Consider the following 26,982-nt stretch of genomic DNA (forward strand, 5'->3'; position numbering starts at 1 on the left):
TGCTGGGTGTATCTTAATAAAATATCAACAAACACTATAAAGATGGAAAATCAAATGCACATCTGAACTATTTTCAGTTTTAGCTGATGAATGCAGAATTATAACATTATTTTTTGGATTTTTTCCATGTTTGTTTGGGAGGACTAACATTCAAGGACTTTCATTAACAATGGACACAATGAGCGCATCAAAAGAGGTGTTGTCACTTTTCCTAAACCCTACATGTTGCAGCTCTTTACATTTGTAAAACTTATGTGACGGTGCATACAGAATAATATATGCGTCGTATATGTAATAAAATCCAGTATTATCTTTCCTTGACTTGTTCTCTGGATCTGTATGATTATTGTTGAGTTGAGTTGCTGATTGCAATGCTGGGGTGGAGAAGAGAGACTTTATTATAGGAAATCCGTTAAACCTATAAGTTGTGCCAGAGCTGCTAGAAATCTCATCTTCAAAATTTACGTTGACCAAAGAACCAAAAAATTAATGGTAGTTCTGATAAATTAAGTTCTGCTCAAAGCTGTGAAGGCAAAAGACTTAGAAACTATGGTATGTTTGAGGTTTTTAGAGAAGAGTGGTTGGGAGGAACTATAATGCTTACGTCTCAGTACCTAAAAAGGATTAACCTTTGTGAATTTGCATAGAAATAAGACTTTAAATACTTGGCATCTTTCTCAGAATTTTTGTGCAAGGTTAAAAGGATTAATACTTGAAGTCATTGTGGGTTTTTTTGTTAGCGGGATGCCAGGGTCAGCGGGTGTGAAGCTTAACCATTCATGTTGGACAAACTATTTAGGTTTATCCACTTTTAATTATTTAACATTCATGACTCACAATTAAGGTATTGACACGGGTTTTGCCCACTTGCTCCAGATTGATTAAAAATCAAACATGTAACACAAAATGATCTTGTTAGAACGGATTGATAGTATTTTGTTTCTTTCTGAGATTGTGCTTCATTTGGAACAATCTGAAAAGAATTACATAAGCGTGAACGTTGTGGATGATGCAGATGTGGCATAAAAGGGGAAAGAGGTAAATAATAGATAAAAGGTTAAAAGAGCAAGTTAGCTTGTTTTTTTTTGGCTTAGTTTAAAGTTTGTGATCTTTCAAGATATATAGATACTCGAGATTGGGAATTAATTATTATTATTACTACTATCATTATTATTATTTTAGGTCTGATGCATAAAAAACCTGCTAGGTGACGGCTAGTGAGCAGTTACCCCTTGATTCTGTGCTCAAAATTAAAAATAGTATCCAAATTAGGGTCAAAGAAGTGATCCCTTCAAAGCAGCCATTGGATTACTCTAGGTTGTAAACCGGTTTGAGCAGGGCCCTCCTTACCTGTTGTTTCTGTAAATTGTTTTTATGTTATATACTATTAGTACATACTGTCAACCCATTGTACAGCGCTACGGAATTTGATGTCATCAATCTAGATATATGTTTCTTGATCACTATTGTGGTTTTTTAGTTTTTTTAGGTTTTTTTTGAGTGAGCTGTGTTTTATTAAGGGTGATTATTAGAAACCTGTAGCGCCTGACCACATTGACTTTGGTTTTAACATAACAACAAAACCACAGCCATGTTGGCATATCATAGAAAAGAATATGCATTACAAGGACTATAGGATGTATTTACACTCAATGTTTACGTGCTCCTTTATAAATCCTCTATGGCAGTGGTTCTCAACTCATGTCCCTGTCTTCCGTGGGTCGCGGAGGGTCAGGGCCGGACTGGAGGCATACCGGGAAAATTTCACTTTCCTGGGGCTGCCTTACACATTCTAGCGGCAATCCGCGAGCCGCAGGCTGTCAGAACCGCGGCCGCAACAATCTGGGCCGTCAGGCAGCCTCCGGTCCGGCATGTACTTTAGTATTACTCCCCGACCGCAAAGCAAGTTGCTTGATTGGTTTGCGGTCGCTGTCTGCTCCTAGTGGGAGCTGAATAAAGTTTTTCTCTGATTGCTCCTCCCCTCTTCCCGCTGCAGCCCGCGGGCAGCCTTTCCACTCCCTCATCTTTTCTGAGGTTATTTTTGGGTCGCGACTTAAAGACCAAAGGCAAATGTGGGTCCTGAGGATACACGGGTTGAGAACCACTGATCTAAGGGCTCTTCACAATGTTGTTCTTGGAGATTGTAATGGACATGAGCATATTGTTTCTCAAATGTGTTGGGCTACTTAGTAGGACTTGCTTTATGGGCTAAATGTTGCCTGCCCTCCTCTGCATGGTAGACCTTAATTTGGTACCTTTGCTAAGATTTGATGACACCTGGAAACATTCATCATCAAAAATAGCACTACTATAACACGCAAACAAAGCCACTAAATTACATTTATTTAGAACAAATATCCCAATAACAGATATTATTGAACAATCTGTAAATTGCAGTTATTTTAGCTCAAACTACTGAACAGGGTTCTGTATATGAACTTTATTTTATTATATGTTTCTTGTATAAAGTGATAATGTTTCCTGTATCCATAATACAGTTTATTATTTAAAGTACCCAGAACCTCATGAAATTCATGGTTGTATATACCACGAACAGAACATAAACATTCAGGCAATTTACAATGTTTTGAAGCTTTGGGCTAATATCTCTTAGCGTGATGTAAATATACGTTTGAGGAACTAACCTCCACATATGTATTTAGTTAAAATTAAATATTGTTACCAGAAGAAAGCACTATAACTGCAAGTATTTATGTGGAAAAACCTGCTGTGATTCATTATACCTGTGCTCTGCTTTATATAATCTGTTTCGGTCCATGTATGCAGTATTTTATATCTAGACAACGCATAGATCAAATAAACATCGCATAAAATATATCAGAAAACGCCAGATCAACAGAGAAACACACGCGCAGTTGAAAACTTTTTAACTCATCCAATTCTCTATGCATGATAAAGGGCTTCTTTGGTTAAAGTTGATACCTTTTATTGGCCCAATATACATGTATATACGTAGTAAAAAAACATGTAAATTTACATGAGCTTGCAGCACCTCAGACATCTCTTCTTCAGAACTCCATCTGTAGCTATATGCACTTTTCTCTCACTGGGTTTGGCCTTTCTTATCGGTATGGAGGGCCAAACCCATTGAGAAGAGTCATGATGGACCACCAGAATGCATAGTTAAATAATATCTTTCACAATTACATTTCACTGAGGATGAGCCTCTATCTCTATAATAAGATAGACTTGGGTAACTAACTGAGTAACGCAGTATGGCATCACATTCTTTTCAAACAGAAGAGCTTGTTAACAGCAAAATGCACACTTACGTGAAAGTAAAATACACTGTTGAATATAAATTGATTGATAACCAGTGTCACCCCCCTAGAGGCAAATTTACTGATATTTTGCCCTTACGACACTGTTGTTTACAGTAATATGAATATCATGTTGATTTGGCTCCTCAGATATATGTCAGTTAATCTAGAACTACATCTTAAAAGGCAATCAAGGTCAAAATTCTTCATACTCTCACTCGGGGTTACTTGGTACCCTCAAGTAAAACAGTTTATATTCCAAATGCTGTTTGCAAAGGGATTTTTGAAATGTAAGAAATTATCATCCAGTTTACTGTGTCCGTGGTACCGCAGGGCTTTATTACCTAGTAATCCATAATGATGCAAGGGTCTCAACTCAGTTGTTGAATACACTCCAGTATCTGAACATTACAGAATGAGTATTACATCAGTATTTAACAGCAGGTAAAAACCTTCCAGTCAGGAAAATAGATCTTGTCTTAAAAATAAAGAAAATAAATGTTTAGAGCATAAGTGGACAGCTGCATAGCAAGCCTTATAGATCACTTTTGCAATCTAACTTTTATCAATCCGTATGTGGTAAAGAGATCACAGACTCCTGAGCTTCACATTGTCACGTAATTATGCCGAAATTAAGATAAAAATTAACCCTATTTTTCAGCTACATCTTAGCAGTTCTACTAGGCAATGAAAACTTACACCAAGTATCATCTCAATAGTACCTAGCTTCAGCAAAACGCCAATTCCCTAATATAATTCAGTGTTCATGTAAATAATTCTGAAAAGGAGATAACATGAATAATGTTAATGCGCCTCTGCAGATATGGTTATGCATTCTATCGGCCAAGATGTGAGCATCTAAAGGAGCATTGATTTTTGTTAAGTTGTAGTTTCACAGAATTACCGATAAAACTCTAGGTTTTGGCAGATGCCCTCTCCTGCCCCTTCCTACTAACGCCAATGTCTTTAATACACTTGCACCCTTCCATGACCATTATTTAAGAGCAGATCTCAGATCTTATAGAATATTCAGCCTTAATTTGCAGTGTTTAACTACACCGGTTTAGCAGCATATTAAGCTACTGTATGTTGAGTTACAATTTTATTGATTGATCAGCAGTTTATGTTGAGGAACATTAAATATATCCAGCTAATCTGGATTTGTTTAAGTGAAGTGATGCTAATTATATACAATTGCAGTTTCATGTTTATTAAAGCAATATTCATCCCTTGTAACATGTACTTCTTAACTAATACAGCCAAATCAAAAAAGGAAAAGTCAGTAATACATTTGCTTGGTGTGTAATTTCAGATTGATAATACAAATGATAAACCACGTGCTTCTATTGTATTAAGGAATGATGCCCACAAACTCTGGGTTACATTTATAGAAGAATAGGCTGGTTCCACAGCACAAGGCTTCCCCACTACATATTAGAAGTGCTCACGAGTATCCATGTAGATACTTGCATTGGCCAAAACGCACAAGAGCAGGGATTTGATCCAGCTTGACTTCCGTTCTCCAGCACTCTTGACAAGACAGCATGAGCCAGGTGTAGGACTGGAGTCTGGCTTGACCCTGTACTTCGTCTTCCAGCCATAAAATGGTTATATTGTTTCAATAATGTTACTCCATGTGCCACCATCATACTTTATTCTGAAAGTCCAGACCTGGGATGTCAGAGGCATCACTACGCAATGCAGAGAGCCTTATGTACGCCTATATGCTTACATAGCGTGTGCATATGTCTGGGGTCCAAGAGAATTGGGTTATTATGGTTGGACACAGAGCACATCATGAAGGCCTACCACATAGGGGTACTAACATAGCCCATGTAGGGCGTTAGAAAACAATAAATCAGGACTCTTCTGCTGGACATGGGACAATTGGCAGGAATGCTAGTCACTGCCCATACCAATTTGGTTGCCAGCAGAAAAAAAAAATCAACAAAACGTTGTCCTGATCTCAGTGGCTTGGTTTATATTTTGAGGTCCTCTCCCAGACCCCCTGGCTATTTAACATGTTTTAAAATAAAGCAGCATCTGTACTTTGGCTGTGCAAGAAGAATATTTTGCCATCTCCTTTATTTGGTTGCCTAAATAAAACATGAGGAATGCAATTACTAGGAAATGTGATAGTTGTAGTCTGTAGTATATATGGAGTATCTCCTATTATGGTTTGTGGTGAGCCTACAGTCTCATGGAGCATGTTCTTCCAAGTTAGCTGCATGATGACAGCCAGATCTTGCAATGGAAAACATCATGTGTGACAAAAGTTACATTTTATTACATATCTTAAAACAAATCACTTTTTGGGATATGTTTAATATTCTGCCTTAAATTACTTAGGTGATCTCTGTATTTTCTCTGTGTTGTTCGTCTGCTTTTATTTTAATTAAGAACATTATGTTTTTAAGGAGAATAAAATAGATTTAATGAATACCAGATAGGGATCCTGAACAATTCTTGGCATATTATCTTCTATTTCTCAGACAAATACCTTATCCTCTTAAAAGAGTCTTGGCCAAATACTAAACTGGATATTGTCCTATAAGAAATGGGAATCCAACATTAAAGAACTTAATGGGAGGAATGCTGGCAGTGTTATTTTTGCCACAGGGAATGACCATTTTTGACCATTTTTGTCCATTTCTTTCTGGAGTTCATCAGTAGGGAGTGATGTTCTTCCAGGTCCATCCCAGCTCCAGCTGGACCTTGGTACAACTATAACTTACGTGGAGAAACCTCAAGGGAGATTGGACCTTAATTTCACCTCTGTACATCGTAACTTCATGGAGTTATCTATGTCTAAAAATGTTTTTCTTAAATATTGTTTTGATTTTTGCCCTGATTTGTAAAAATAATTACAGGATGGGAGATGGTTTGTTTCAATAAATAACAGTTAAAAAAATAAGGTGTAGCAGATGACATGGAACCATATTTCAGAAATTGTTATTTTACAAAGACCGTCTCCAACTGAGGGAAACCATACAGTGCTTTCATTTAAGTTACTCAAAAGCATTTCTTCTGGATAGCCATTTTTGTTGCAAATATGGATCTTCTGGAACCATAAGATGACCATGGTACAAAACTACAACATACAAAAGTGATATCAAGATCATGTTAAGAAGAAGGAAATACTCATGGTGTTCCATGCCACCAAAACATACAATCACATTAATATCATGTCCTATATTAACACCAAGCTATATTCCAACAAAAATAAAAAACACCATGTCCATACTCTATCCCGTTCCTTCTTTGGTGGTACCACTGTTAATACTTGGCACCAGAATAATGATTATGTATGCTATTTAACAACTTTGTTACATTTCTTTATCTATATTTTTGAAGGGCAACTGTTTTATTGCACATGACTGTACATAGTATGTAAATGCCATTAGATGGTGGCTGGCTATGTATGGTCAGCTCAGAGGAGTAAGCCATTCCTACAATATCCCCAAATGCATCCAGCAGATAACACATTTAATGTACTCTATGTAGTCTTGGTCAATGCATATTTACTAAAAGACAATGAGAAAAAGAAGGAACCAGTCATTGTATAAATAGTGTCACTCGCAGTGGTTGTATGCGTAACTGCATGTACATGGGATAGAAGCACCTCTTGTCAGATTACACTGGCTACAAACATAACATGTAAACAGTCTAGAACATGAACAGTCACGGAAGGGGACATAAGCATTTGTCAGGAATGCATCAAGGACAGCTGGATTAGTAAACACTTTTCGTTCTTTTTCTTTGAGCTTTAGGCCAGCACGCCTGGTTTACTGATTAATAGAAACAAAATGACAAATAGAAGCACACATTTACTTTGTACGTCTGTTCACTCGTCACACTACTGTTTATGATCTTTACCACTTTGGACCTGCATCTGGACAGTGTTATGGGTCCTAAACTAATGGAAAGGTTCCTGATTCCAACATATCACTGAAAGTCCTTTAAGATATTGCAAACAGAGAAGGAATGTTTGATACCTTCCAATAAATTTAGCAAATTTTCATGTGTTTCATGCAAAATAGAGGCATAGAAGCAACCTACTACAAGAGAAGGAGCAGAACTTCCCTATTGTCTATCCCTGCAAAACACTTAGTACTAAATCTTTAAATCAAACAAGATCTCCAGTTGTTCAACCTGAACCAGCAGCCACCAAACGTGCAGAGGTATTAAGGATTGAACCCAGCTACCCCTGCTAAGGGCACCATTCAGTTCCAGTTTCACTCTTGGCTAATGATGGCTTCCAAGATTCATTTATTTGTGGTGTTGACACGTGATATGTTCCAACAACTACAAGCATTGCAGATGATCTTGATGAGACGCTGACAAGAATTTATCTCGCAGCATTACATGCACGAGGTTCGATTATATACTGTAGTTTCTACAGGCAAAATTAAAAACAGAACTATGATTTCTGTCAAGTGACGGTAAACATGTCCAATAATTGCGTTGCCAAATAATCACTTCTTGCTACTCCTACAATAAAAATGATGAAGTTTTATAAACAGCGCTTTAGACAAACTTCCTACATTAACATTTTTTTTTAACTCAACCCGGGTTATATTGTAGATATCACTCTGCATTGGAAACGGGCATAAAACACGCCAGTGGAAACAATAATCTCACAGTAGATTTGAAATAGAGGGTTCTCATACGGCAGGTTATAGAAAAATGTAATTTTACTACAAATCAAGCAGTTCAGGTTGTAACACAAGCAGCCTGCAGCGTGTCTGCGTAAGTCAAAGGCTCTCACTAGCAGACATGCACGTTAACTCTTTCAGTTCAATGAGCTCTTGCACCCCAGGCAAGAATACTCTTTGGCTGCTTAACCTAAACATTATTGTGACTTTTTGCTCTGTAGATAACTGTGATGCATCCATATGCACCAAGCATTCTGAGCTTTTTTAAAAAAAAGGGACATTGGGGGAGGAAAAAGAAGCACTGGGATTTTGGTCCCAAAACAGCAATATGCCCATTGTAGAGTGTTCCAGGTCCTGTCACCAAGAATAAGTCACTGCCCGGGGCCCCATGATTCAGGCACCCCACACAGCTGCCTAAGACTGGTCCTAAATAAATAGTTTGGCTAGTTTGTCAGCCTAGATTGTAATGTGAGATTGAAAGGGTTAATACAACAGTGCATGTTTTAGATTGTGGTGTATTTTATTTAGTGTACCATGTAGTTTTAAATTTAAATGTAAGCAAAAGTGTAGTTAAATACATATTACAAATATTATGATTTATTGATTCAAATAGCGTCATCATATTCCGCAGCGCTGTACAATGAGTAAACAGGACGTAACAGGTAGTGCATCACATAACAATTTGGACTTAAGAAGTAAGGAGGACCCAGCTCAAGCAAGCTTACAATCTAGAATATATCCATTGAAATCTTCAAAACACAAGGTATAAACATTGAAAACTAGTTTAACCCCTTCACGACAGAGTCCGTACACAATGCATTGTCATTAATGGATTTAAGGAGAAGCCGTTGTCCTTAAGGGGTTAAAAAATCCAATAAAAAGATATATTAATAAAAAAAAATGGATACAGATATTCCAATTACAAGATTTCCCCCATTGCTAAAGTTCTATCTCACCTGGACTTTTTGAATCTTGTATAGCATAGAATGAATGTAAAGCTTGGAAAAAGTATCAATATGGGAAGTGATGTATATAGATAGGGGTATTAATAATATTATTTATTATTATTATTGTTATTATATAGCATCATCACATTTCACAGCACTATGACAAAGCACATTTCTTTTGTAACATTGGGGTAAAAGTCAAATTCTGAGATGTGTGCCCAACTAAGTTGCTGGTTTTCAGTGAAGAAGTACCATGTCCTGGTAACTTTTCTAGAGTTTGCATTTAATCCTCCATCCCTTAGTTGAACATCTTGGATTAAAGCAGTCATTTGCAATGGCTCAACTATTTTTGGAAGCCTGCTTTTTACAAGGCTGTGATATTTACAACTCATACAGGAAGCCAGATCTATCGCGGATACCAAAAGGGCTTTAAAAACAAACAAAATAAAACATTTAAACTTATGCATGCGAACAGTCGCCTCTAATATAAAACTCATGTGTTAGCACTATTTAGTGACAGTGCCCCTGAAGCCCCACATGCAGAATTCCTTTGCAGGTTCTGTTAAATGGTTTTACAATCATAACTGAGATGAATCCAATTTCTGCTACAGACATTATTGTGTGTTTCCCAAGAAATAAAGCAGTGATCTCAAGGCAGTCCCTAGTGGCCACAACTCACCATAGCTACATGACATTATACATACTGCATGCCAGTAACATTAATGCAACAAAAACAGAACAACACTACTGACATGAACTATACAACACATCAGCATAAAAAAATCTATAGACCCAATTATTACACAGCATGGGATTATAACATACAGTTATAGAATTACTTAATACATTCTACTGCATGTTATGGGGATTACATATATAATTGTACCTCTGATATGTTGCTATTTAAGATCTATTAGATCTAAACACATGTTATGTTATAATGCAGTGATCTCAAATATATCCTACATATATATAATATAAACTTAATGTCAACATAAACCCAGCCAAGGAGATGTTACTGATCACCCTGTAAGTTTAATACCAACTACTGTATCCAAACATTGAAGAAATTGCTCTTGGAAAGGGTACATCACTCAGTGATTGTATTACACAGGTATGCTAGGTGACCTTTTCTCCAAATAGCTTATCTATAATTAGAATCTGTCTTATAAAAACACAATATTAATAAGAAGTGTGGTTTTCCTGAGCATGCTGGGAGTCTGTTACTTACCTAACACATTGCTGATCGTATACACAGTATTTACACTAGGACCTGAGACCAACACTTACCTTTAAATGCAACATTGTTACAAAATAAAAAACAATCGCACAGTTAAACTACCGTGTCTTCTATAGGGTTAACAAAAAATAAATAAATTATCTAGCGATGGCTAATTTAACCCTTGCAGTGCCAAGGGGGGGGGAGCGTGAGAAGCTCACCGAGACATCCTGCTGGTTAGTGCTCAAAACCGTTAACCCCTTGCATGCCAGAAGGGGTTCTGCTCAAGTTGGCACCCTTCTGCGGCATGCAAAGGGTGAAACCAGTGTGCAAATAGGCTGCTCACCGTAAATGTCTTATTTAGAAGGATTTCTAATGAAGGAACTCACTTTTTGCAGCCACTGGGTGTAATTTTCCATCACATGCTCCAGGCGTTGAATCTTCTGAGAAGAGAAATCCTGATCCATTTGGGGGTGATCGATCTGCAGGGCATTCATGTCCAGAGGGCCAGTGGTGCCCCCGTTCTCTTTGCAGTTCACCTCCTGCTCGGGGAGAATGAATGTGTATGTGCATTGGCCATGCTGAATCCGGTTAACCCTTCTCCCGCTGCCATCTGTGCCTTTCCTCTGCACGGTGCATCCTGCGCTAACCAGCAGAGCTGCCCAAAAACTCACAAAAATTAAACATCTCATTTTTTTAAACTATTTTTTTTATGCAAGACCAAAAGATGGGAGATCACCTCTTCCTTCCAGTGATTCACCAATTACTAAAAATAAAGTTTGGGAAAGAATGCTCCAACTTGTTTCAGCTGCAGATTTTTATTTCACCCCAGTGATCTCTTATTTTCAGCTCCAGTAGATGTATTTAGAGGATGGCAGCCAGGGATCTATTGTTTCCTCCTTATTTGCAGTCCAAAGATTAGTCAGTCCGGTGCACATGCATAGCCTGGCCCCTTCTCCCCACACTGGCTCTGGGAGATCTGCTATTCCCAGTCAGATCCCAGTGCGTTTTATTAAGACCGCACATTGAAGCCAAGAAGCAGGCTGACTTGACAGGAATGTGTGTTTAGTGCGCCCCTATGCTAAGGATGGCTGGTGGCTCCGTACACAGGGATCGGCTTACAAAGTGGCTGCATGCATGACCTCAATCAAGCATGGCTATTCTGCATAACTGCTGGAGACATTCTTAAAGGGACCGAGAAGGGTGAATGAAACCCAGTGCCTTTAATTCTGCTTTCCCATTATCTGCATCTATACATATATATATAGTTACCCACACACACATATACATACATATATACACACACATACATACATATACACACACACACACACACATATATATATACACATATACATACATAAATACTTATCTATATATACACAAAATATATATATACACATATACATACATAAATACACATATATATATATATATATATATATATATATATATACCCACACATACATATATACACACACATACATACATATATACACACACATATATATATATATATACACACACACACATATATATACATATATACATACATATATATATATATATATATATATATATATATATATATATATATAAACACACACACACACACACACATACATACCAGTATATATATATATACACACACATATACACACACACATATGTATTATATACACAGACACACACATATATATACACACACTTATATATATATATATATATACTGGTGTATATATATATATATATATATACACATACATATATACATATATACGCACACACACATATACACACACATACATACAGACATACATACATACATACACACACATGTAAAAATACATACAGTATATACTGTATATTGTTGTTATAGTAATAACTTGCATCATATATATGGTATATAGAATATACGTATAGTTACACAGTAACCTGCTTGTGCAGACACCTAAATATGCCCAATTGCACATTTGCTGTAGGAATGTACTTTGCCTACTACTGCTTCATTAACAAAGAACATAAAAAATATTTAAATAAACATTACAAAATAACATTTGGGTAAGATGGGGACAATGGATTTTGGGAGAGAAGGTGATGGTGAAATGTGTCCTGATCATGGGATTACCACTATGGTCATTAGCTTCTCCTCATATGTTTTTTAGAAGATGGTAGGACATATTTAACTCTTGCAGGAGATAGGGGGCATGCATGTAGGGTCACCTGCAGTGTCATGTCCATTTAAAATAAACCATTATGTTATCATCAGACCATAATGTCCCATGTGGATGTATCAACCCGAGTAGAAGGTGCTTGGTAGGACCTTCCAAATGATATGCAGGGCTGAGGGCCAGGTGGCACATTGTACTACTGGTTATGTGGAAGCTTCTGTTTGCAGCTATCAGTGCCATCTGCAGCACATGTTTGCACTGAGGACAATCTGGCCTGACTAGTTTTATTGCTAAATGAAACAATCTGGCAGGACGCACAGTTTAAGTGTTTTTTTTTTATTTTTTACTGCATTTAATGTTTGACTTCGCAGTGTGCACATTTAGCATTCTTTTAACGGCTGAATGCACTGGCATGCACAGTTCTATGAGCAGCCAAACAGGACCGGGTGTTTTGAACCCACCAGGTTCTTATGATTAGCGACATCCTTGCCCTCCAGAGTTTGCTGTCATGAAACCAGCACTACTGAATACTAGCGATGTTTTGACTCCCACAGAAGGCTATTATCCTGAGTACAACTATGTGTGCTGCAGGCGACACTGATGAATGCCTTTGCTTATGTCAGTAAAGTGAAGGCATAGTATGAATCAATATAATGCACTGTTGGGCCACTCTGTGGCCAGACTGTGGATAACTAAGTGGCCCTGGCACTTTAAGGCCAGCAGCAGCTAAATGACATACAAGCTGCCGCCGGGTCGATTGTTTTGTCAAAATACATTATAATGATCTGACATTATGATAAGTACCAATCTCCTTTGGTATTTCCTCTGTCTTGGACAGTGACGTATTATAGCCTAGACCAGCTACGCCTAGGGTGGCAGCTCTTCTTACTCCTCAGTGTGCCAGTTAGATGGAGGATTTTTGATTGCCCCAATCGACCCATTTACACCATGGAGGACTGTGCTGACTCGCCATAACCTACACAGTGGTCTACCCTCTGCAGCGTGCCTTTACTAGATCCCCGTGATATGACATCATAACCCAGTGCTCAGTAATGAGGACAGCAGCCATGGAAGGGGAGGCCATTGCGAAGATACGAAAGTACGGTACTGGCCTTGGATGCAGCAGCTTGTATATAATAGCCTGGGGTTGACTTTTTTATTTTAAACAAAAGGTAGCAGGTCATCTGTGGCGCATAGCACGGCCTCGCAAAGGATTAGCTCCTCTGTTTGCTCACTGATGTTCAGCGTCACACATTAATCTCTAACTGGGTAAAAGGGAAGGACATCGATGTACTTAAAGTGCAGACCTTTCCAGGTTGCCCCTAGAAAGAACTGGGTTATCAACTTGGTGTGACCTGACCTAAAGTGTTTGCAATCCATTTTACTTACAATAGCCTTCTTGCCCTCTGCCTTCCCAGCCTAGGTGCAGCAGGTTGGCAGGGGCAAAGTGGATAACTGATTTAGAAAGAGACGGTGGATCGGTCAATAGGATCCAGTTAAAGTAGAGGAGAATAGCCAGTCATACCTGATCACATTCCCCGAGAGATTCTTTGAGAGAAGAATAGACATTGAGCAAGACAAACCATTGAGTTGTTATAGTACTCAAATGATCTAGAATATTAAAACAAGTTAGCCAATGAATTGCATGATATGGGCTCCAGAGAAAGCTTCAATACTAGAGTTTCTGAACCTGATCACCGCTATTAACATTATTTAAAGCCCACGATGATCAAAATCTGCTTATGTTATAATTCACTTATTTCATTAAGCTTGAACACAATTCTTTCTTTACAGTGCAGAGAAAGAAATGATTCCACCCTACAAAGGTATGGAGTCTAATGCATCATTACAATTTATTTAGAGGTGATTAGGAAAGGTATATAACACCTGTACAGGTATAAGGCATAGTTTTGTAGCATTGAATTAGGTTACAGTTTCACTAGGCTAATACAGTGACATACTTATATGCTGAGAAAAATTACCAAAAACAATTAAAAAATCTCCCCTACCCGACTGACCCGTCCCCTTTTAATATAAATGCAGATTTAACATTAGTGCTTGTACATAGGTACAGGTAGAGTTGAGAACATGATAGAGCTCTATTGATTTATAAATAAATGTTTTTTTAATGAATAAAAAGAAATTTAAATTCATATGATTTTCTTAATAAAATTAAAATATTAAAACGGTAAAAAAAATATACATTTTTATACATTTTAATACATTGGATGGGCTCCATTGTGGCTGTGCTGGGACCCCAAACCTCTAGATTATTATCCCCACTCGGAACTACCGTTCCATTTTCCTTAACTTTTTCAACAGCAATGTTTCACATTTATGATCACTTTGGGGGGGGGGGGATAGTTTTTGCAATGGTGGTCTTACGATGAATGATTGAAATGAAATAATTTGCACACATGTCAACAATGCCTAATGAACACAAAGCGCTTTAATAGTTCATCATAGGGAAAATTTATATTCAAAATATTTTAACACATGCAACACAGTGATTTTTTTGGGGGGGTTATTGAGTTTAATAGATTTTTTTGCGCTTTATTGAGTTTAATGGATTTTTTTCGTGTGATAACATTTTTAAAAAATTCTGAGAATTTACCCAAAATGATACTGGCTATTTTCCAAAGAAAATTGTAATCTGTGAGTTGTTTTGTATTTTTGTGTTAATAAATAATATTTAAAAAAAATATTTGTTTTAATTTAAGGTCATGCTATAGATGGCAATAAATATAATGCAGCTTAGTAGAAATGTTTCTGTATGACGCTAAAGCTTCATGTAGCTTTCCAATCAGAAATGTACATGTTTAGTTGGAAACTATCTTTATATACATGTGCCATGCTTAAAATGTAATTTTAAAATTTAAATTGAAATAATTGTTATGCTTACACCTTTAATGTATCTATCCCATACATGACTAATGAGTTTTGGGGTTGCTTAGTTTAATTAAATGATTTCAAATAAACTGTTGAAAATAACGCTTTGCTTGCCAAATCATCTACAAGGAAAAAGTATCCCTCTTTTAAACGCCAGATTTTATGCCTGACATACAGACTGTTTTATTCCCAAGTAAGCAAGTGGATAAAAAAGAACAGCAATTTGGAAAGAAATCTGAATTCTTTTCTATCATTTGCTTGTTTTGCCGTAAGTATCTCGCCGAGTTTCTTCAAAGCTCACAATGCGAGTTTTGTTCGTCTTAATTCATCAATTTACCAACAGATGATAAATGATACGGCTGCTTCACACTGAGTAATTGTGAGGAAGGCTATTATATGGGACCCCCTTGTGGCGTTTCACAGGAAAACAGTTAAAAAGTCTACTTTTCTTCTCTGTCTTAAATCTGACATAGGACATGTGGGTTTGTCTTTTCCAGGAAACTAGGGATTGTTTTTGCTTTGGGACGCCGTGGTCATTCATCACTATCTGAAAACCCACCAAACACATTACTTAAATAATTAGCCTTCAATGCAAGAAGGCCGCGTCATCGGAGCTAAACTTACACCAGGCGTTTGCAACGGAGAACAGTTGACCCTTTGGTAAATAGTATTGTCCTGCTACATGAGACAGATCCGCAACGAGACTTCGCTTTAAAATATTGGCGGTAGGGGTAGTGTCATCGAGAATGAGGAGGACATTCCAAACGCACATAGACTTTACAGATCTATTTCAAAGGAGAGATATCATCAAAGTGTGGTATGAACATGTTTAGGTTTCAACGCAGTCCGACGCTCGAGTGTAGAGATATTCGTCTTTCAGATTTGCGCAATATCGCATTTTTTGTGTATGTTATGAAATGGAACACATGCTTGCTCAAAATGTTAAAGCGATACAACCGCTATCATATTAAGTAGTGTATGGAATGGCCGTTGAATAAGTAGAGGACAATGACTGAGGCCCAGTGACTTAAATTAGTCAACTGGAGGCTGCATCTGGAAAAATAAAACATAGAATGTGACAGCGTACAAGAAACAGGCCTGGGACGGCCATCTAGAACACTGAGACGCTCGTTGCGGGAGCATAAAAAACGTAACGCGTGGGCACACTAACGTCATTTTGCGTCTGTCAGGGTCGCCCCTTCTTTCCCAGGCTGGCCCTGATAAGAACCATTCAAATAATATATATTTATTATTTTTTCCATATGCCTATGTCACGCACTGTATTAACCTCTACCATTTCCGTTGGAAGGCTGTTCCACTTATTTACCACCGTCTCAGTAAAGCAAAACATTTTATTGCATCTTATAGGGGATATGATAGCATTATATAAATACATGCGGGGACAATACCAAACACTCTCCAATGACCTGTTTATGAATAGGAGATCATCCATTTAGACTCTAGAAAGGACATTTTCCCTTGAAAACAAAAAGTGAGAATAAAAAGATGTGGACTAGATGATTTAATAGCAAAGAAAATTTAAAGGGATATAAATGGTTAGGACAGGATTAGTTATAAAGGTTTGATCCAGTAAGAAATGTATATCTCTGTTTTCTGTCCTCTATACATATTGAGAGCCGTAAGTCTATCCTTATAATTTTTATCCTTCAAACCATTCACCAAAATATTTATTACCATTTACACAGTGTTAATGATGAAGAATGAATGAATGATGAAGAATGAATGATGATGAAGAAGAAAAGAAATGAAGGAAAAAAGTTTGCTATGTGAAAATGGTGATAATCAACTAGGAGGTGGTCAAAGGGAAGAGTAGTAACAAAACAGAAAAATAGTGAGAAATTGATCTGAGGACGGTGGGGTTAGTGGAGTTTTCTTCCAATACCATTTTGTTATTCATAGAATTATGATTTGTGTGTAGCCATAATCCATTGTCTTGGGGCAGACCCAACTGGGAGGACCTTGTCATGATGGCTGCTCATATCCATGGCTATTCACGAGAAACACCAGTGTACTTTCACGCCCTCTCTGGTGGTGAAACATGATAATGCCGAGAACACGTGCTTTTTTTTTTATAAATTACCTTTTGGCAAGGGAATATTGCTTTAATGCACATGTATTGTATTTTGCATAAAAGCTTGCATATGTATACGTAAAATAGATTTGGTTTTATTGGTTATTTCTTGGAATTACTCATTATTTCAGATTTTAAGCATGTGCTTATCTTTAGAGGGTTAACAGCCCATGATCCTTTAAAGATCAAATATGTTTTTAGTTATCACCATCCTGTGATGTTTCCAGACCACCCTGTAGCTTTAGGGGTCAGTGTACATCCAGCACCGGATACAGGAATATGGTGGCTAAAAACCTTATTCTTTCTACTTTTTGGTGGGACAGATTCCACGTAAGACATACTATGATTCAACCCAGTAGAACTTGGAAGTTTGAAAAACACCAACCCTCTAGTTTGAAATGCTTGGTGGCTCAATAAAACTCATGGTATTCACATTGACTGTGAAGTTGTTAATTTATTCCCCGTATACTATCCAGACTCTTCTACTTCCAAGCCCAGAACTTATAGCCAAGAATAACCCACAAGATCTACTGCCTATGTAGAAAGCAAGTCTCATGCCTAGAATAGGGGGAACACAGGGAGTGAAATGGGAGGGCCTGATGAAAGCCCTATGTAGGACAATCTAAGCTTTAAGGTCCAAACAAGAGAATTTTAGATCATAGAAACATAACCATAGAGTTTTGCTGCATGTAAAACCAGTTCAATCAATCTAGTCTGCCTATTATATCCCTCTGTAAAAACCGTAAACCTTATTTGGTCCTTGGTCTTGTCTAATTTAGTAAATGCTCTTATGTCTACCAATGCATATTTAAATTCTAACTGTATTAACTTGTGTCACTTCTGCTGGAAGACTATTCGACTTATGTGCCACTCTGTCGGTGAATTAAAATGTCCTTAAGTTACATCTAATCCTTTGATACTCTAGTTTTAGACTATGACCTCTATAGCGTTTTGCCTGCTTTAAAAATATACATTCTCTTTTAAATCCCTTTATGTATTTAAATGTTTCTATCACGTTCCCTCTCTACCCGCTTACAGACAATTGAATCAGTTGCAAAACGTTAAAAATACTAAAATGTCCCTGTATGGATCCCTGAGGGTACAAGCTCTTCTGATGAATATTCTCCATTAACTACAACCATTTGTCTCCTGTCACTCAGCCATTGGCTTATCCATTCAACTATTTTAACATCCAAACCCAAACAATGGATTATACACCACACAGATCCAGCCTATGACAAGTTACAGCACCTGCTATTTTATTATTATTATTATCATGAATGGGTTGCTAGTGCGACTTTATGTCCAGCGACACTTTGAATGTAAATTTGGCTTTGTTAAAAACATATATGACAATGATATTGTCTGCTCCTTACCAATACTTGGGATCTCTATAAATCAGCATTAAACTTGAAACAGTATAAACATTTTTCCAATGCAACAGGCCTTACACACCTCCAGTGCATTCTTATCACATGGCTGCATGCTTTGGTGTAGCCATCGTTCCAGCACTGGAGCAGAACAGCAGCCCTGCTAAACAACCAGGACATTCATATGTAGAATGTCAATGGCACTGGTCCCAGTGTTTCCCAAAAAATGCAGCTGACAAGACTGACATTTACACACACACAAGAAAAATAAAAGAGACCCAGGCACATGTAGCTGAATCCTGCGCGTCTCCTGGACAAAAGAAGCCCTTATTCTCCACTGGTGACCTACCAACTGTCCCACCAGAGACCAGCAAGGACAAAAAAGCAGACCACTACCCCACTACTTTCTTGGGAGGTCAAGATAGGGCCAGTACTCAAACAAGTGGAGGATAAAGCTCTACCAAGGGGGGGGGTCAAAGAAAATAACCAGAGAAAAGGGAGATCTTTCATGTGCAGAAACAAAAATGGAACGTTAAGGAGGACTTGTCTATTCAAAGGTTTGGCTTGGCCTGCCCTAACTTTGAAAGGAAGATTCTTAGACATTGAGCGCTGTCCAGGACACATATGAAATTATGTGAAAGAGCACTTTTGAGCCTTTTTGCAGGTGAATTTGGCATACCATGCATCATTTGCATTACATCTATTTATCACAACATTAAAATTAACATGTAACATTATATAAAATATTTTAGCACAAATACCCTTTTTACTTCATAGAACTTCTTCAATGGCATTAATTTAGCACTACATACCAAAAGTCTTACATTTTAAATTTCAGCATGAGTTATTTAAATATTGCCGCAGTAAAATGAAGCACATTTCAAAATTCATTTACACGGGCATTTTCCAAACTTTCGGACAAGTTCCAAATTTCAATAGAACATATACTACTGGGGCAATAAAAACATTAAGGGAAAGCAAATTAGGGACTCTTGGAGAAGGGAGATATTTCATAGACCATGAGGCATTAGAAACAGACTTCATGGTATACCAGAGATAACAGCCACGCACATCGAAAGCCCACAGCGAAACAAAATGTTCTGTCACAAATGATATTCGTGACTAGTCAGAGACATGAACTGGATTGAAATAATACCCGAGATAAGCCATTTGTTTACTTTTGCTGTGTAAGTGCATGTATGTCTTGATTGTCTCTGATTTTTAAGTACATGTCGGCATTTACAAGTACTTTTGGTGAACTGTTGTTCTTATCAATTAACAGGAATCACAGAGATTGCTGTCCTGACATAACATATCAAAAACAGGAATGCTACACTGGTGGTCTTGAATGAAAAGTGATATAACATTTTGTTTCCTGGGAATTCTTCTCTTGGGTCAGTTTTTTAAAATCAATTTGTGTAACTATTACATGCCTAAAATGTATGTTTGGAAAGCAATTTTTTTTTTCTTAATAAAAGAGGAAAAACAAAATGATCAAAGAGCTGGTCCAATCTTAGTACAATATATACAGGATACTCAACAGTATAGTAAAAGGTAAAAATAGCAAAATCACACATTAAAAATAAAAATGATATCAAATCAATGATAATCGAACGTGAGAATAGTAAAATCTTCTATCTTCTGCTTAACCACAAAAGGACAATGCATTTTCACAAAAATCCCAGCAGCACCAGAGTGGGCTATAAAAGAATAAAGCATGGAACAGGCATAGAAGACAAGTTGGCAAATCATTTATCAACGATCAAGTTATCAATGCAGTGTGATCAAAAACAGCCAACATCTAAAAATGCAAACTCATTCGGATTCTGAAGTGCAGCGAGTATGCTTTTTTGGGGTGTGCTTCTCTTCCTGTATTTTTTTTTGAACATATAAAAATGCCCAACATTTCTAGGTTCTGTTTCACCTAGGGGGGTCTCATAAGATATCACCAGATAAGTGCTCCATCATATAAAGAGAAGCAAGTGAAACCTTTGGGTCGTTTTATTTTTCTCCTCAATGGTCTTGGTGACCTGAAAACTGCAACAAAAGTTTTACTGAGATACAGTCGCTTTGAAACAGAGTTCTGCCATTATTCCAATGCCCTCCTCTATGTATTACATCACAGCAGCCGTATCTCCTCAAACCACTTACAGTCAGCATTACATTAATAGACCTATAAGTAAATGCCCCTTCTGTGATGACAGAAATTGGCAGGCAGTCAAAGCAGAGCAGTGCAGAGGGAGCAAATTAAAAGGTCCAAACTTTGACAAAGGCTGGTAGTAAAAATTAGTTCATGCAAAGGGTTAAAATACTGGCATTTGAAATACCCTGGGGTGTCTAGTTTTCAAAAATATTTGATTTGATGGGGTAAATTGAACCGACTGGCTTCCAAGATATCCCAAATGCATGGGGGTATCATTGTACTCAGGAGATGTTGCTGAACACCTATTGTGGTGTCGTTTGACAGTGACATATACCAGGAGCTGTAAGTTCATACCGGAAGTAAAATGTGTGTGTGTGTGTAAAAAAACAACAACAAAAAATACTACCATAAATTTGACATAGACTGGTAGAAGAATAAGTGCATGGAATGAGTTAAAATACTAGCATTTGAAATACCCTGGGGTGTCTAGTTTTCAAATATATATGATTTGATTGGGTAAATTGCATTATCTGGCTTCAAAGGTGTCCCAAATAGCACATGGGGGGCAGATTTACCAGATTTGGAAAAGATAGTTTTTAAATAGCAAAAAGCTACTTGTATTTATTGCCCTATAAGTTGCAAAAAACATAAAAACCATTAGGTATTTCTAAAATGAGGACAAAAAGTAGAATCTATTTAGCTTTTATAGATGAGTAAAATATTTGTCAAGTAAAAGTCAGAAAAGTCCTTTTTATAGTAAATTATATGTGTAATGGTATGATGAGGCAGGACCCCAGATGGCGGAGGTAGCCAGGCCAAACAGGAACCAGAAAGTCAGAGAACCAACCGGGTCAGACAGGTAATCAGGATAAGCCGAATCAGAATCCAGAGACGAGGTCAACAAGCCGAATCAATACCAGACGAGCAGGAATCAGGAGCCGAATCAGGAGACAGGAACGAGGTCAACAAGCCAAGTCAAACCGGAGCAGTAGTCACAATCAATGCACAAGCAAATAGCAAAATACACCAACCAAGGGTGAACCAGAAGAGGAAGTCCAGGTTTAAATAGGGACAGGTGGAGGTGTGTCTAGCATTAAGGAGGTCACCCGAGGTTATAAGTACACGTTACGTATGTAACGTGTAATATTACTTTTTGGCCACACGGTGGCGCTGTGCTACCTGTTTGCCGCGTGGTCGGCCACTCGGTGAAGACGCCGACCGGGTAGCGGTGGTACTAGCTGCCCGGGAAGCCGGTCGAGGAGGCAGCGTCGCGGGAGCGGCCACGGCGCGGGACCGGAGAGGCAGGTAAGTCCTTACAGTACCCCCCCCTCGAGAACCGCCCGAAGGGCGACCAGGACCCCTGCCAGGCCTCCCGGGGTATTTGGAATGGAAGAGACGAACCAGCCGAGGCGCGCGGACTTCAGAGGCGGGCACCCAAGATCTTTCTTCAGGTCCATAACCCTTCCAGTGAACCAGATATTGCAGAGCACCCCGGAAGATGCGGGAATCGAGGATGGAACGGATCTCGTAGTTCTCCGAGGAGGTGACCGAAACGGGACCAGGACTGGCCAGAGGACGAGTAAAACGGGAGAACAACACTGGCTTCAGGAGGGAGACATGAAACGTGCGAGGAATACGAAGGTTACGTGGCAGGTTCAGTTCATATGTGACAGGGTTAATACGGCGTAGGATGGAGTATGGTCCAATAAAGCACGGTGCTAGTTTTTGCGAAGGACAGCGAAGGCGTATGTGACGGGTAGAGAGCCACACCTTGTCTCCAGGCATATAGGAAGGGGCAGGTAACCTTTTACGGTCATAATACTTCTTTTGTGTCTGAGAAGCAGCTATGGACGCAGAGCGGACAGAGGACCAAACAGAAGACAGGTGTTTTAGGTGTGCGTCCAAAGCAGGTACCCCTACCTCTGGGGTGTCTGTAGGCAAAACAACCGGGTGGAAACCGTAGACACAATAAAAGGGAGTGTGTTGGGTGGAGCCTTGCACGGAGTTATTGAGGGCGAACTCCGCAAGTGGGAGGAGGTCAGCCCAGTCGTTCTGGTTGTCGTTAACAAAAGCTCGTAGATATTGTTCAAGGCGCTGATTAGAACGTTCCGCTGCCCCGTTGGTTTGGGGGTGATAAGCCGTGGAAAAGGACAGGGTGATACCTATGGCTTTACAGAAGGACCTCCAGAACCGGGAGATGAACTGGACTCCACGGTCAGATACGATATCCTGGGGAATTCCGTGGAGTCTAACAACTTCTCTCATGAAGATATCCGCGAGTTCTCTGGCCGAGGGAAGTTTAACTAGCGGAACAAAATGAACCATCCTGGAAAAGCGGTCCACGATGGTGAGTATGGTGGTGTAGCGGCGGGATAGAGGAAGTTCCACTATGAAGTCCATGGCAATATGGGTCCAGGGACGACAAGGCACCGGAAGGGGCCGTAGGTGACCAGCTGGAGGAGTCCTGGGGGTCTTGGTAGTGGCACATATGCGGCAGGATCTGAGGTAATCAGCCACGTCTTGTCTCCAGGAGGGCCACCAAAAACGGAGGCCTAGGGCCTGGCAGGTGCGTCGAAGACCAAGGTGGCCAGAAAACTTTGTGGAATGGTGTAACTGAAGTATCCTTTCACGGTACACAGGAGGCACAAACAGTTTGTCAGGTGGGGTATGGGCTGGAGCAGATGGTTGGCTGGCTTGAATGCGTTGTAGGAGGGGAGAAGCAACGGCTAGAGATACAGCGGAGATAATACGGTTAGCTGGGACGATGGGTTCCGGGTCTGGTTTCTCCTCTGTGGCTGTGCAGAACATACGGGATAAAGCGTCGGCCTTGGTATTTTTAGACCCCGGGCGATAGGAAATAACATAATTAAAACGGGATAAGAAGAGAGTCCATCGTGCTTGTCTGGGGGTTAAACGTTTGGCATCAGCAATATACTGGAGGTTCTTGTGGTCTGTGAGAATAGTAACAGGTATGCGGGAACCCTCTAGGAGATGACGCCACTCAGTAAGGGCGAGGATGACTGCCAGTAGTTCCCGGTTGCCGATGTCATAGTTCCTCTCCGCAGGAGAAAAGCGTTTGGAAAAGAACCCACAAGGATGTAGCGGCCCTTCGTATGTTTTCCGCTGAGATAGGACCGCTCCAGCGCCGATTTCTGAAGCGTCTACTTCTATAACGAAGGGTTGAGAGACATCAGGGTGAACGAGGACCGGAGCAGACACAAACAGATTCTTCAATTTCTGGAAGGCCTGAACAGCGGAGGCAGGCCAATTATGACAGTCAGACCCCTTTTTAGTGAGCGCAGTCATGGGAGCCACAACCTTAGAAAAGTCTCGGATAAATCGTCTATAATAGTTAGCAAAGCCGAGGAACCTCTGGAGGGCTTTCAGTCCTTGTGGTTGAGGCCATTGCAGAATGGCATGCAGCTTGTCTGGATCCATTTCGAACCCTGTATCGCTAATGACATAACCAAGGAAGGGTACGCGGGAAACTTCAAATACGCATTTCTCCAATTTAGCGTATAAACGGTTTTCACGAAGGCGTGCCAGGACCTTTTTAACGTGTATCCGATGTGAAATAGGGTCCGGCGAGTGGATAAGTATGTCATCAAGGTAGATGACAACGAATTGATGAAGATAGTCCCGGAAACAGTCATTAACGAATTCCTGAAATACTGCTGGGGCGTTACAGAGCCCAAATGGCATTACTGTATACTCGTAATGGCCAGAGCGGGTATTAAAAGCTGTCTTCCACTCATCGTTCTGACGGATACGAATGAGGTTGTAAGCACCACGTAAGTCCAATTTAGTGAACACCTTTGATCCCTTCAGGCGGTCGAACAACTCGGTAATGAGTGGCAAGGGGTATGTGTTTTTAATGGTGATTCGATTGAGGCCCCGATAATCTATGCACGGGCGTAGACCGCCATCTTTTTTAGACACAAAAAAGAAGCCTGCACCGGCGGGAGAAGCAGAGCGGCGGATAAAGCCCTTTTGGAGGTTTTCTTGGACATAGGCCTCCATGGCCTCAGTCTCTGCCGGGGGTAACGGATACACTCTGCCCCTTGGGGGTACGGTGCCAGGAAGCAGGTCAATAGGGCAATCATAGGGACGGTGAGGAGGCAAGGAGTCGGCCTCTTTCTTATCAAACACGTCAGCATATTCCCGGTATTGCGGAGGCAGGGTGGTGGTATCTAAAGAGGCGATTTTCACTAAGCATGGTTGAGGGAACATGCAGGAGGAGCACCGCCAGGAAGTGATTTCACGGGTAGACCAATCGATGTCAGGGTTATGCAGCTGCAGCCAAGGGTAGCCCAACACTATGGGAGCAGCCGGAGAAGATATTACATGTAGAACCACAGTCTCTTTATGGAGAACCCCTATTTGGAGACGAAGCGGTGTAGTGTCATGGGTCACCGCTGCAGGTAGGAGAGGCCGCCCGTCGATTGCCTCCACAAAAACTGGAGAGGCTTTCTCCTGCAAGGGAATGTTGTGGAGCCTGCAGAAGTCGCGGTCGATAAAGTTTCCGGCGGCCCCAGAGTCAATAAGGGCTGGGGCTAGAATGGTTCTCTCCTGGACAGTGAGAGCAGCAGGCACAAACATACGCGATGTCCGGTCGTGGGGAAAAACAGCAGGAAGGCCTAGAGGAGACTCCCCAATCCTCCTTAGGCCCTGTAGTTTCCCGGCTTCACGGGGCAGGAGCGCACGTAATGACCTTGTTTGCCACAGTACATACAGAGGTCCTGTTGGCGCCGGAGGGTTCTCTCCTCCTCGGAGAGATGTGTGGAGCCGATCTGCATGGGCTCTTCAGGCGGAAGAGAAGCAGAGTCAGAAGCAGCGAGACGTGGCGCAAAACGCACTGGACCCCTTCTTTGGCGATCTCGCTGTACCTGGCGTTCCCGGAGGCGTAGATCAATGTGGCCAATGTAGGCGATGAGTTCTTCCAAGTCCGTGGGCAGGTCTCGGGCTGCTACTTCATCTTTCAGGCGGTCAGTCAGGCCATTAGTGAAGGCAGCAACCAAGGCGTCGTTGTTCCATGCCACTTCTGCAGCCAGGGTACGGAATTCAATGGCATAGTCCGATAAACTGCGTGTACCCTGACGCAATGAGAAGAGACTTGACGAGGCAATATGGCCGCGACCTGGCCTGTCAAACACTTGACGGAAAGTGGTTACAAAGTCATTATAATTGTTGACCACTGGAGAGTTGCGTTCCCAAAGAGGAGTTGCCCAGGCCAGAGCCCTGTCAGTGAGTAGGGCGATGACATACCCCACACGGGCTCTGTCGGAAGGAAACAAGTAGGGAGACATCTCGAAGTGAATGGAGCACTGATTGAGGAATCCACGACAGGTAGCAGGATCTCCTCCATATCTGGGAGGAGGAGGTAAACGGAGGGTATGAAGACCTGGGTCAGCAGGCGGTGGAACAGCAACAGGTGCAGCAGCGGGCACAGGAGGAGGACCACGTGCTGGATCAGTCCTCGCCAGGAGGGTTTGCAAAGCCTGAGCAAACTGGTCCATGCGATGATCCAGACTTTCAATACGGGCTTCACAGGTAGACATCTTCTGGCCAATCTCCGCGGGGTCCATGGTGACCCTTGGTACTGTAATGGTATGATGAGGCAGGACCCCAGATGGCGGAGGTAGCCAGGCCAAACAGGAACCAGAAAGTCAGAGAACCAACCGGGTCAGACAGGTAATCAGGATAAGCCGAATCAGAATCCAGAGACGAGGTCAACAAGCCGAATCAATACCAGACGAGCAGGAATCAGGAGCCGAATCAGGAGACAGGAACGAGGTCAACAAGCCAAGTCAAACCGGAGCAGTAGTCACAATCAATGCACAAGCAAATAGCAAAATACACCAACCAAGGGTGAACCAGAAGAGGAAGTCCAGGTTTAAATAGGGACAGGTGGAGGTGTGTCTAGCATTAAGGAGGTCACCTGAGGTTATAAGTACACGTTACGTATGTAACGTGTAATATTACTTTTTGGCCACACGGTGGCGCTGTGCTACCTGTTTGCCGCGTGGTCGGCCACGCGGTGAAGACGCCGACCGGGTAGCGGTGGTACTAGCTGCCCGGGAAGCCGGTCGAGGAGGCAGCGTCGCGGGAGCGGCCACGGCGCGGGACCGGAGAGGCAGGTAAGTCCTTACAATATGATACAATATATAGGTTGTGTGGGTTCAGTAAACAAGAAAGAAGAAAATTCTGAACATGAA

The 26,982-nt window shown here is 40.4% G+C and overlaps 1 protein-coding gene across 1 annotated transcript in view; it reads right to left on the reverse strand.

The window, feature by feature from the left end:
- The window catches only part of ANGPT1 (angiopoietin 1), a 123,173-nt gene extending 112,042 nt beyond the window's left edge, over positions 1 to 11,131 (reverse strand). The window contains exon 1 of the mRNA XM_053468436.1: positions 10,492 to 11,131. Coding sequence (XP_053324411.1) covers positions 10,492 to 10,794 — 303 coding nt within the window. The 5' untranslated portion in view covers positions 10,795 to 11,131. The remainder of the gene's footprint in view (positions 1 to 10,491) is intronic.
- Positions 11,132 to 26,982: the final 15,851 nt, after the last annotated feature.

Source organism: Spea bombifrons, chromosome 5 (genome assembly GCF_027358695.1).
Source record: "Spea bombifrons isolate aSpeBom1 chromosome 5, aSpeBom1.2.pri, whole genome shotgun sequence".
In the NCBI taxonomy this organism is placed as follows: Eukaryota; Metazoa; Chordata; class Amphibia; order Anura; family Pelobatidae; genus Spea; species Spea bombifrons.